Source organism: Mastigoproctus giganteus, chromosome 13 (genome assembly GCF_048544385.1).
Source record: "Mastigoproctus giganteus isolate SK-2022 chromosome 13, ASM4854438v1, whole genome shotgun sequence".
In the NCBI taxonomy this organism is placed as follows: Eukaryota; Metazoa; Arthropoda; class Arachnida; order Uropygi; family Thelyphonidae; genus Mastigoproctus; species Mastigoproctus giganteus.
The window spans coordinates 10,211,555-10,225,085 of record NC_143587.1 but is presented as its reverse complement, the minus strand read 5'-3'; the positions used below and the strand labels follow the sequence as shown (position 1 = coordinate 10,225,085).

At 38.5% G+C, this 13,531-nt stretch overlaps 1 protein-coding gene across 1 annotated transcript in view; it reads left to right on the top strand.

The window, feature by feature from the left end:
• Window positions 1–13,531, top strand: part of Rme-8 (receptor mediated endocytosis 8) — a 699,549-nt gene that overhangs the window by 480,750 nt on the left and 205,268 nt on the right. Inside the window, exon 38 of the mRNA XM_090387774.1 lies at window positions 523–693. Coding sequence (XP_090243900.1) covers window positions 523–693 — 171 coding nt within the window. The remainder of the gene's footprint in view (window positions 1–522; window positions 694–13,531) is intronic.

Sequence of the window (13,531 nt, the reverse complement as noted above, 5' to 3'; positions counted from 1 at the left end):
ATTCCGCAGCTGCAGAGAAATTTTGTGATGTGTTGAAAAAAATGCAATCTAAATCTCCACAGCCCTCAACTTCTGCAGCAGTGTGCTTATCAGCTGGAGAGGTAATTCTGGCAATGATGCTCAAAAGGTAAAACTTTCAGATGTTATGCCTGTCTCCTCTCTCTCTTTTTGTAATTTTATAATTTTGAAATTTTTGTAATTTTGTACACTTTTGTAATTTTTCCTGTGCATGAGATAAAAAAAATTGAATAAATAATTCTATTTACGTGTTTATCGAACATTTCTTTTTTGCTTCAATCAAATTTGCGAGTGCTGCATAAGCATTTACGTAAAATTTCGAGTTACGTAGAGTTCAACGTAACCCAACTCTTATGTAAGTCAAGGAGTAGCTATATATAACTGTAACGAATAGCAGTTTATTTCATCCTCCCCCACCCAGAAAACTGAAATTACTTCTTTATTGTGCAGAGTAAATAGATACCAAAACTTATAATGATGTCAATTCTTAATTTTAACTTATAGGAGATACTTAATCAGTTGGCTAGATTAAGTATAAATGCATGTGGTCATCTTGGTGGATACTTCCAGAATGAAGGTGAAGAAATTCCTCAGAACCTCAGAGTACAGCATGCACTTAATGCATTACTGACACCTTATCTTACAAAGCAACTCAGTATACAGTCTTGTACAGAGGTAAGCACCATTTTAAAAATTGAACCTAGTTCCTATGTATGTTAATTTTATTTTTTTATATCTTGTTTTTTTGTTTATATTGTTTCATTTGGAAAGATCCTTAGGATTTATTAAGACATATCTAGTACTTTCATTAATCCCACCTAAAAAAAAAAATTATCCCACTACCTTAACTGATTTGATATATTATTGTGATATCTCATCAGAGACTGATTTTATTCTTAAGTATTGTATTCCATGTTACATTTAGACTGAAATCTTGAAGGATGAAAGATGGTCTCAAAAATGCGCAAGCAAAGGCATGGTGCAAAGATTGTCTGATTGGTCTGAATTTCTTTTCCCATTATTTGATCTCTTTAGTTAGTGAGTATAAATGGGCCTGTTGTACTGGGGTCCATGGCGAAATGAAATAATGATAACGTATAATCCAGTAAAATATCTTTAATATAAATACTTCGTAGCTTTCGAGACAATCGTGTCTCTTTTTCAACAGAATTTCAAATTTTGTTGAAAAAGAGAAACGATTGTCTCGAAAGCTACAAAGTATTTATATTAAAGAATATTTTACTGGATTATATGTTATCATTATTTCATCTCTTTAGTTAGTCATTATAAAACAATGTATACCTAATTTATCTAAAGTACTTGGATTTCTGCTGACTCATGTTCCCTTATGACAGAAGGTCCATAGTCTGGGTCAAAGTGCACAGACCAACGAGGAGAATTACATTGGCTTAATGCAGCAGTTTCTCATTACCTTCCTCTAATGCCACACTACTCCAATTTGTGCAGCTGTCTTCCATGTGTAACAGTAACAAAAGCCTTTCTAAGATCCAAATATATGATATCAAAGTTATTCCCTGCATCCAGTTCCTTTAAAACCACATCATGATATCCAATCAGATTGGTCAAACAAGACTTCCCCTTAACAAAACCATGCTGTGTCCGAGCTATGACTGAAGCCTTGTCTAGATGATCCTGCAGTGCTTCTTTAACCAGTGCCTCCATTAATTTCCCTGGAACAGAAGTTAAACTAACAGGTCTATAATTACTTGTGTTACCCTTTGATCCTCCTTTCTGAATTGGAGTTATTTGCACATCTCCAGTCCATTGGTACCTTCCCTGAGTCCAAGGAAGCTCTCATAATTATGGCTAAGGGTTTGCTTACGTCCTTTGCTGTCTCCTTTAATATTACTGGATAGATCCCATCCACCCCTGGTGCCTTTTTTTATGTTTATCTTAAACAATTTCTCCTCCACTTTCCTCTCAGTTATTACAAAATCATCTAGCTCACTGCTAGAGTTTAATTCACCTCTGGCATTCACCTCCCTGAATAACTCCTCATGTGTGCATATAGAAGCAAAATACTCATTTAGTTTGTTAGCCACCTGAGCAGGATCATCAACAGTTGAACCATCAATATCCATTGGACCAATCTGATTCTTTCCTTTACTTCTAGAGTTTACATAGGTAAAGAACTCTTTGCAGTTTTTCTTTGCATCCTTTGCTAAAGATTTCATCTGCCTTTGCCTGCCTAATCTCCTTTGTGACTTAGTTACAGACCAGTTTATATCTATCATTGGCTGCCATGTCACCCATTAATTCATGTATCCCACGCATTTTTCTTCTCTGCCATATGTCTCATTAGTTCATCTGATATCCATTTAGGCCTAAACCTTGAACAATATTTCTTAGTTGGTATGTAAAGCCTAGTAGTTTCCAAGATTAATTCTTTAAATGCCTCGCATTTTGAATTTGCTGTTCGCAACATCATCTGTTGGTCCCACCATACAGAATTTACGGAAACAAAAACCCTTCCCTTGACCCCTGATGGTAGTTTCCTCTTTAAGTAAATCCCACTTCAGTACACTGTGATCACTGCCACCTAGTGGTTCCTTTATCTGCAGATTCTTAATGCATGACAAATCACTACTGATAATTAAATCAAGAGTATTACTCCCTCTAGTTGCCTCGTGAACATGCTGATGTAGAAAACTATTATCCAATAAATCCACAAAAGCCTTGCTAGTGTGTGAATGACCAACCCACAAATTCCAATCAATCTCTGGGAAATTAAAACCCCTATTATAAGACACTCTGATTTACTGGCCCACTCTATTTCCCTGTACAGTTTTTTATTATACTCATCAGAGTCATTAGGCCTATGACACACTCCTACTCTCAATTTTGATTTCCCAGTGCTTATGTCACACCAAACCGACTCGATACTGCACTGTCCAGTGATGTTGACTGCCTGCACTTCCGTTGGATTTTATGTATTTGTTAACTAATAGCATAACCCCTCCTCCCTTCCTGTCCTGTCTATCCACATTGTACTCCCCAAATTCCACTTCTTCATTCCTCATATCTGTGTGACATCCCAACAATATCTGCCTTTGATGTTTTTACCGACACCTCAAATTCATCAAATTTATTTACCAAACTCCAAACTCCTAGCATTGGTGTATATGCAAGTATACATGCACCAGTTCCTATTCTTCACAACCCATGTTTTTACTTGTACTGCAATGGCTCCCAGCCGCCTCTGAAAAACCCTTGTTTTCCAGGCTGCTGCTCATTCCAGTAGAAGCAGTGCAAGAATCACTTTCACCTCAGCCAGCAGCTACTGTTAATCTATTATTCCCTTTACCCCCCCCTCCCAAGCTAGCAGTTTTCTGACCCACCTAACACTGCCTCGATAGATCAAATATTCTTGCACCCTTTCTATTTAAGTGTATCCCATCCCTGTAGAAGCAGTCTCTCCTGTTAACAAGCACAGACCAGGCTGAGAAAAATTCTTGCCTTTGAGCCTTGCACAATCTCTTCAGGGCCGAATTGATCGACAAGGCTCTCATCATATACTCCCTCCTGTCATGTCTGGGCAGAATTGCAGACACTTTCAAATTCGACCATAATTCACGGCTTTTTTTTCAACAGTGACCTGTACTTGCTAAGTAATTCCGCCGGTCTCCTACTCTTAATATCCTTAGTGCCAACGTGTACAACATTATCACCTTTTGTACCCTTAAAAGATGATATTAAGCTAACACTATCTAGTATGGGATATAACATTGTATCTTGTAACAATGGCAGCAAGCTACGAACGGTAAATCTACGGACACTAAGTATTAATTAACTTCCAAAATCTCACTATCTAAATTCAGAATAAACCAAGGATCTTGGCTAGGTCTATAAGCTACTTATAGAAAATAATTTAATAATATAACAATTAAGTCAATAAAGAAAATAATAATTCATATGTTGCTTCTATTGAGGCATGCGATTGTTAGAGGATCATGGAGTTCCCCAGGGTTCGGTGTTGGGCCCATCGTTGTTTTGTATATTTATCAGTGATATCGATGAAGGTATATCGGGTTTAATGTCTAAGTTTGCAGATGATACAAAGTTTGGCAGGGTTGTTAACGACAGTAAAGACAGTATGCTACTCCAACTGGATCTAGATAAGTTAGGAAAATGGGCTGAGAAGTGGCAACTGAAGTTTAATATTGACAAATGAAAAGTACTGCATATGAGTAGCAGTAACTGATGAGAAACATACCAACTGTATGGTACTACACTCGGGGAAGTGGAAAGTGAAAAAGACCTGGGGGTAATTGTGCAATCAAATATGAAGTTCACTGAGCAATGCAGACAGGCTGTCAGGGCAGGTCATGGAGTCTTGTCAATGATATATAGGAATTTTGCTAGCAGGGACAGGAAGGTGATTATCCCATTATACAAGGCAGTGGTCAGGCCATACCTAGAGTACCGTGTACAGGTATGGAGGCCTCATTCTAGGAAGGATGTAGCGTTGCTAGAATGAGTACAAAGAAGGGCAACAAGATTGGTGAGTGGAAAAAAGAACAAAAAGAAAAAAAAAAGAACAAAGAACAAAGAAAGCTCTTACCAAGAAAGTCTTTAAGTTCTGCAAATTACAGCTCCTGGAGATTAGGCACCTGCGAGGTGATCTGATTGAGGTGTGTATAAGGCCTTGAATGGGTTGAGCAGGCTGAATGCTGATGAGATTAACTTGAGGGGGCACAGTTTCAAATTGAGGAAAGATAGTTATAGAATAGATGCGCAGAAATTTGCCTTTAGCCAGCAGATAGTTGATTGGTGGAACAGGCTTCCTTCTTTTGTTGCGGAAGCTAATAGCCTAAATAAATTTAATGCTGAGCTGGACAGGCATTTGGAAGGAATGGAGGGGTGAAATGGGAGGGTTTTTTTTTTTTTTTTTTTTTGCTACATAAGCTTGCTTTCTTGCATCGTATGCCTCTACTAATGCTAATGGTTGGAAGATGTCGAGACTTGCTGCGGTTCCACTGGGAGCACCAATTATATGGACATAAATAGATAGATGAAGGACAAAAACATAAATAGATGTATATTTACTTTCTTTACACTAAATTTATTTACTGTGCTAGGAGTATAGTAAATAAATTTGGTGAATGCACTAACAGAAACAGGATATTCAACAAACCTTTTGATATTAGTATTAGTAATGGCTATTAGTATTAGCACCAGCCAAAAAAAAAAAAAAAATTTTAAATAATAATAATAAAATAAAAGGAAATAGAAAACCTATGCATTTCTCTCCTCCTGTAGGTAACTATCCAGCTGACCTTTGAATTTCCCCAAACTGTCAGCCTCAACCAAGCAACATGTAGGTAACTTATTCTAGTAATTTCAAATTCACTGGCTAAAATAAAACTTCCTGCAATCCAATCTAAACATCTCCTCCCATAACTTGAATTTATGACCCCTAGTTCCAGAATTATTTATAACCATGAAAATTTTATCCCTTTCTTCCACTATTGACTTTAGTTCAGCTCCACCAAATGTATAAGATATCTTCAAGTTGTTCCCTAGACCTTGCATTTTGCTGAATTAAAGCACAGCTTCCACTTTTCTGACCATCCCTGAAGAAGCTCTCTGCTTGGTGTTTATTATTAACTGCTCTACTGATCTTTACATCACCTGAAAATTGAGACATCACACCCTCTATCCTTTCATCAACGTCATTTAAGAAAATCAAAAACTACAGTGGTCCCAAAACTGATCCTTATTTGAATCCCTCTTCTTACATTAATCCAACTGAGCAATAACCATTTATCACAACACTGTCTCCTCCCTGAAGTCATCCTGCTATCCATCTAAGGATTTTCCCTGTGACTCCAACCTGTTTCAGCTTATAAAGTAACTACACATGTGGGACTGAGTCAAATGCTTTGTTGAAATCTAAATAAACAATGTCAAAATTATTCTCTTAATCCAGCTCATGAGTAACCCTGTCAAAATAGCTAACCAGATTTGTTACATGTGATTTTCCCTTTACAAAACCTTCAGAATTCCATTTCCAACTACATTCTTAGAACCACCTTTATGTATTAGCATTACATTGGCACTTTTCCAATCCAACAGAATCTCTCCTGATTTCAGTGATTCTCTCATAATTAACTTTAATAGTTCAATGCATTCACTTGCTACCTCCCTTAAAATTATAGGGTATATGCTGTCAACCCCAGGAGCCTTACTTGCCTGGGGTTGACTCGAAAGGCTCGAAAGTTTTTTAATTAAATAATTATGTGAAATTTCAATATCGTTAATTGCATAGTTTTCGAATTCACTCCCATAATTTCTTATTGACATAAAAAGGTTTTTCTTCTGTAAATATCAAAATAACTAGTGAGTTCATCTGCAACATCAGCTGGGGTGTCTAATACTATCCCATGTACATCTGATTTGTTCTTCTCTTCTTTGCATTTATATAAATGGGAAGAATTCATTATACACATTCTTTGTCCTCTTTGCCAGCAATTTCTCATGGGCTTTGTCAGCCTTACCTTTTCTGTAGCAGTATTATAGATCAATTTGTAAGATAAATAAATTTGGTGAATACACTAACAGAAACAGAATATTCAAGAAACCTTCTGAGATAAACCTTGTCTATTTTTACTGCTTGCAAAAAACACTTTAAAATCATGAATTGCTGAGCCAAAGCAAAATAGCAAGCTAACATACCAAAAATTTAAAAAGAAAGTTTGAAGTAAAAATTTCAACGTCTGACAAGATGGACCAGATCTCCATCTTATTAGATGCCACAAGACCTTAGTGAATAAATGGTTTTGTTTTTACCACTGTATCTCACTTTTAGCCAGGTCAAGAAGCTGTGGCCCTATGTTGTGGCTCTTTGAACCACAACACTCTTACATACTTGGAAAGAGACCTAAATATGAAAAAGATAACTTTGCAATAAACTAGTATATGCTCCCAGACAGCATACCCTCTTGATAGAAACTTAAAAGAATTCTTAAAAAAAAAAAAAAAAAGCCTAGAACTTAGGTCAGGTTTCCTTGCTGGTGCCTGGTTTCCATGCATTGCAATTTGAAGAACTGAAGTTTATCATGCTAAGAGAGTGCCCATTATTTGTTATTGACCAATCTTCTTTTCTGCACATATGCCAAAAGTTCCATATCCTTTTTAAAATGAGGGTTCTAGATCTGTTTTCAGCATTCAAGGTTCAGACTGAACATCGCTTTATACAATAGCATAAACACCTTCTTGTCCCTATTGGAAAAATTTCTGTATATTACTGACAGAACCCCTTGAATCAGTTGCCCCAGCAGCCTGCCTGTCTGTGTGCTCAGAGAGTTTCATATCAGATTGTACAAATCCTTCTGGGTCATTTTTCACCCTCCACCACATTGAGTGTGGAACCAAAGCAACTGGTATGTTATTCTGGGATTACTGTTACTGACTGTTTAGCTTTACTTGCCCATCTGCCTGATGTTCCTAGGTTCTGTTGCAGTAGTATGCCTGATTCCTGTCATTACTACACTACCAACCTTTGCATCATATGCAAAGTAAACTTGATATGCCTTCGTTAGGTTTGTTAAATATTGAAAACAGTAAGGAGGTCGGAACTATACCCTGGGGCTCCACTAATTTCGATAGTCCAAGAATAGCGGTGCCCATTTATAACCACCCTCTTACTTCTTCCACTCAACCATTCCTTTATCCATAGCAATATTTTGCCTCAGTGGCACATGAACACCATGGCAAGATCCAAACTTCCTTACATTTCGAGGGTACAGCTCTAAAACGGTGTTCGCAGGCCGGCCACTAGTTAGTACACTGGACCGAACCCATTGATGATAACTCTCTAGGAGACTTCCGCATCAGCTAGTGTATAATTTGCTACCTCTGCTGCCAGATACTGACTGGAGGAAGTCCGAGTAGTGTGTATACAGGGGGCATTGTCGAGGCCATGTTATATCAAGAATCTGGGTATATTCTTATCGATGTGTAGGCCATATCCAAAACTTTCATTACATCATACAGCATGTCCCCCACTTTTTCTTATTATTGAACACACCACGAATTGTGAAACTAATAGAGCAAACTTATCTGCGAAAAGATCTAAAACTCCGCAACACTTCCTAGTTCATTTCACAAATATACATGGTCTCAGTTCAAATCCCAATGATATCCATTTCCACTTACAGTCTGCCAAACCCCATGTACTTCTTCTGACAAAATCTCAGTTATTGGTTGATTCAACTACTGCTCATCTCAGTTTCCCAAATTCTTCGCTGTATGATTCCTTTCACCTTAAATGTGATACTTGTGCATATGTCCATTCCGATATTCCCTGTCAGAGACTTGGTTACTTGGAATCTCCTCTTTTCGATCTTCTCTGGCTTAAACTCTCCCTACCTCATTGTGCCAAATTCTTCTGTTGTCTCTACTGTTCTCCCAACTCCACTAATCACTTGGAACTCTTTGACTTCCTCTCTTTGCCACTTGACTTTCTCCAGTCCAACTTTCGTAACAGTGAGGTAATTTTCCTTTATGATTTTAATGTTCACAACTACAGCTGACTTCCATTTTATAGTCACACAGGCCCAGCTTGTCGAGACGCTGAGGCTTTTGCAATTTCTAATGACCTCGCACAGATTGTTCATTTATCTACCAGAATACAGGACAGTCCTAACCATACAGCCAACACGCTTGATCTTTTTCTCACAAACCACCCCTCTAAGTACACAGTCGAAGTGAGTGGTCCTTTAGGCACCTCAGATCACAGCTTGGTGGTGTCCCTTCTCCCATGGCTATTCCCAACCTCATGTTATTTGGCATTACAAGAATGTAAAATGGAATGACCTGCTAGATTTCTTTTCCTTAGTCGAATTACTATTTCAAAACTTCTGATTCCAACGTTTGCTCAGATTGTCAGTGAAATTATTCTTGTAGGAATGGAATCCTTTATTCCACACTCCACTTTAAAATCTCATCCTTTATCTAAACCTTCGTTTTCCAATAAATGTACTAAGGCTGTTCAAGAGAAGAATGTTGCATATCGTAATTGGCTTGTTTCCAATTCTTCAGTTTCATTTCCTGCCTACACCAAAGCTTGTGTATTAATGTATTAAAACTCGTGTATTAATGATCTTGGTAAAATACCTCCCACCATTCCCAACACATGCTATTCAATGCCTCCTGTGGTCTTCCGACAAAGGGATGTCAGGAGGATTTTGACGAATCTTGATGCTAAGAAAGCTCCAAGTCCTGATGGTATTTCTCCACTTGTTCTCAAAACCTGAATTTACTCCTGTTCTTTGCCGCCGTTTTTCACTTTCTTATTCCAAAGGTGTTTTTCCTTCTGCTTGGAAATTTGCTCATATCCAGCCAGTTCCTAAAAAGGGGTGACAAATTCCTCCCATCCAATTATCATCCCATTTCAATTACTTTTACTCTTTCTAAAGTAATGGAGAAATCAATTAACAGCCAACTCTTAAACTACCTAGAAACCTTCCATCTGATCAACGATCGCTAGTATGGATTCCATCAGTGTCAATCCACTGGGGATGTTCTGGTTTATGTTACCCATTTATGGACAAATTCAATGGAAAAGTTCTGTGAAACATAAGCAGTTGCTCTTGACATCTCAAAGGCTTTCAGTTGTGTTTGGCATAAAGGTCTTGTAAACAAGCTTCCATCTTTTGGTTTGCCAACTATTTTTTAATTGTTTATCCAGTTTTCTCTCTGACTGTTCGCTGAGGGTGATGTTAGATAGCTCTCTGTCTTCTAACTTTTCCACTAATGCTGGTGTCCCTCGAGGTTCAGTTCTTTTCCCCACTATTTTCTTCTTGTATATTAATGACCTTCTTTGATTGACCAGAAATCCTATCCATAGTTTTGCTGATGATAGCACATTGCATACCACTTTCTAGTTTGAGAAACCTTGCCCTACTCAATCAGCTTCAACTTCTTGAAAGCTGCTACCAATTCCTTAAATGCCGATCTTCAGGTTTTCTCCAATGGGGCAAAGACAAATTAGTTGATTTCAATCCTTCTAAAACTCAATCTTTTCTTATATCTCAAAAAAATGATTCTTCTGCTCCTGTGCTTATCTTTGGTGACACTCCGATTTCTAGGCAAGTTGATATATCTCTTTTGGGGATTACCCTGACTTCTAATCTCTCTTGGCACAAGCACATTACAAATATTGCTTCCTCTGCATCTAAAAAACTTGGTTCTCACTTTTGCTCTCGGCGTTACTTTTCTTCCAAACAACTGCTCACTCTATATAAATCGCAAATCCGCCCAGCCATGGAATATTGTTCCCACATCTGGGGTGGTGCCCCCAAAACCTCTCTCAGGCTTCTTGATTCCATTCAGAAGAGGGCAGTTAGGTTAATTAATGATTCATCTCTAACAGAGTCTCTCCACTCACTGTCTCATAGATGTACTGTTTCTGCTGCATGCCTTTTCTATAGATATTTCCATGGGCACTGTTCTTCTGAATTGGCTTCTATAATTCCTGCTCTCTCTTTCAAAATAGTCTGAACACGTGCCGCCACCCACCAACATCCATTTACAGGCGAGTAAAAAAAATAAAAACACTGTTCCAATTTGTACATTTGTCTTTCATGCTGAGTAGTGTTAAAAGCTTTGTGGAAATCTAAGTATATGGTGTAAGAATTATTTTTGCATCCAATTCCTTTGTTCTGCATCATGGTGTCCAGTCAGATTCGTTAGACAAGATGATCTCTTAATAAATCCAAGCCCTGACTTACTATATAACTGCATTTTTTAGTTTTCTTGCATTACTGACTTGTAATGCAACTTATTTGATCTTATTTAATCAATGACTCCATTATTTTCTCTGGAATAGAATTCAAGCATAAAAAGTGTGTAATTACTCACTTCACCCTTTGTGAATAAGAGAGCCATTTGCACATCTTCAATCTATTGGGACCTTTCCTGAATGCAATGATGCCCTCATAATTATGGCTAAAGGTTAGCATTAGCATTAGTAGAGGCATTTGATGCAAGAAAGCAAGCTTATGCAGCATCAGCCAAAAAAAAAAAAAAAAAAAAAAAAACCCACTTCCACTTCACCCCTCTGTTCGTTCAAAATACCTGTCCAGCTGAGCCTTAAACTTATTTAGGCTATCAACCTCCACCACAAGGGATGGCAGTCTGTTCCACCAACCAACCACCCGCTGGCTAAAGGCAAATTTAGGCACGTCTATCCTACATCTGTCTTTCCTCAATTTGAATTTATGCCCTCTCAGGTGAATTTTCTGAGCTAGAGGAAGAATCCCATCAGCATTGAGCATGCTTAAACCATTCAAGGCTTTATACACCTCTATCAGATCACCTCGCTGGTGCCTAGTCTCCAGACACTGTAATTTGCAAAACTTAAGCCTTTCTTCGTAAGAGCACCCCTTTGTTCCATTCACTAATCTTGTTGCCCTTCTCTGTACTCGTTCCAGCAGCTCTACATCCTTCTTGAAATGAGGCCTCCAGACCTGTATACAGTACTCTAGGTGTGGCCTGACCATTGCCTTATACAATGGAATAATCACCTCCTTATCCCTGCTGGAAAAATTCCTGTATATCATTGACAATACTCCATGAGCTACTCTTGCAGCCCGTCTGCACTGCTCAGAGAACTTCATATCTGCCTGCACAATCACCCCCAAGTCCCTTTCATTCTCTACCACTGTCAGTGTAGTACCACAGAGTTGATACGTTGCTCTGGGGTTGCTGTTTCCCATGTGTAGTACTTTGCATTTGTCAATGTTAAACTTCATTTGCCACCTCTCAGCCCATCTGCTGAACCTTTCCAGATCCTGTTGCAGCAGCATAGTGTCAGTAGTGTCCTTGACAACCCTGCCAACCTTTGTATCATCTGCAAACTTGGACATTAAGCTTGATATACCATCATCAATATCATTTATAAATACAGAAAACAATAATGGACCCAACACTGAGCCCTGAGGGACTCCACTAATAACATTAGTCCACGATGAGCAGTGTCCATTGATTACCACTCTCTGTCTTCTCCCCCTCAACCACCCCTTTATCCATAGCAGCAATTTGCCTCCAATGCCACACTGCTCCAATTTGTGCAGCAGTCTTCCATGTGCAACAGTATCAAAAGCCTTTCTAAGATCCAAGTATATAATATCAAAGTTATTCCCTGCATCCAGTTCTTTTGTGACTGCATCATAGTATCCAATCAAGTTGGTCAGGCAAGACTTCCCCTTAACAAAACCATGCTGTGTCTGAGCTATAACTGAAGTCTTGTCTAAATGATCCTGCAGTGCTTCTTTAACCAGTGCCTCCATTACTTTTCCTGGAACAGAAGTTAAGCTCACAGGTCTATAATTACTTGATCCTCCTTTGTGAATTGGGGTCACATTTGCACATTTCCAGTCTATGGGTACCTCCCCTGAGTCCAAGGAAGCTCTCATAATTATGGCTAAGGGTTTGCTTACCTCCTTTGCTGCCTCCTTTAATATAACTGGATAGATCCCATCCACCCCGGGTGCCTTTCTTGTGTTTATCTTCAACAGTTTCTCCTCCACTTTACTCCCAGTTATTTCAAGATTCTGTAGCTTATTGCTAGAGTTGAATACACCTCTGGCATTCCCCTTGCTGAATAACTCCTCATGTGTGAATGTCGATGCAAAATATTCATTTAGTTTGTTAGCTACCTGAGCAGGATCATCAACAGTTGACCCATCAATATCAAGTGGACCAATCTGATTCATCCCCTTCCTTCTAGAGTTTACATAAGTAAAGAACTCTTTGCTGTTTTTCTTTGCATCCCTTGGCAAGGATTTCTCGTAATCTGCCTTCGCCTGCCTAACCTCCTTTGTAACCTGGTTGCATATCAACTTGTATCTATCATAGGCTTCTGTGTCATGTGTTAATTTGTAAGTATCCCATGCATTTTTCTTCTCTGCCATATGCCTCATTAGTTCATCTGACATCCATTTTGGCCTAAACCTTGAACAATATTTCTTAGTTGGTATGTAAAGCCTAGTAGCTTCCAAGATAAGTTCTTTGAATGCTTCCCATTTTGAATTTGCTGTTGGTAACATCATCAGTTGGTCCCACTGTATAGAATTTAAATACTGTCTCAGTCCATCGTAGTCGCCTTTACGGAAGCAATAACCCTTCCCTTTACCCCTAATGGTAGTTACCTCTTTCAGTAAATCCCACTTCAGCACACTGTGATCACTGCCACCTAGTGGTTCATTTATCTGCAGATTCTTAATGCATGAAGAATCACTGCTGATAATCAAATCAAGAGTATTACTCCCTCTAGTTGCCTCCCGAACATGCTGATGTAGAAAACAATCATCCAATAAATCCACAAAAGCCCTGCTAATGTGTGAGTAACCAGCCCCCAAATTCCAGTCAATATCTGGGAAATTAAAATCTCCCATTATAAGACTCTCTGATTTACTGGCCCACTCTATTTCCCTGTACAGTTCCTTATTATACTCATCAGAGTCATTAGGCCTATAGCACACTCCAA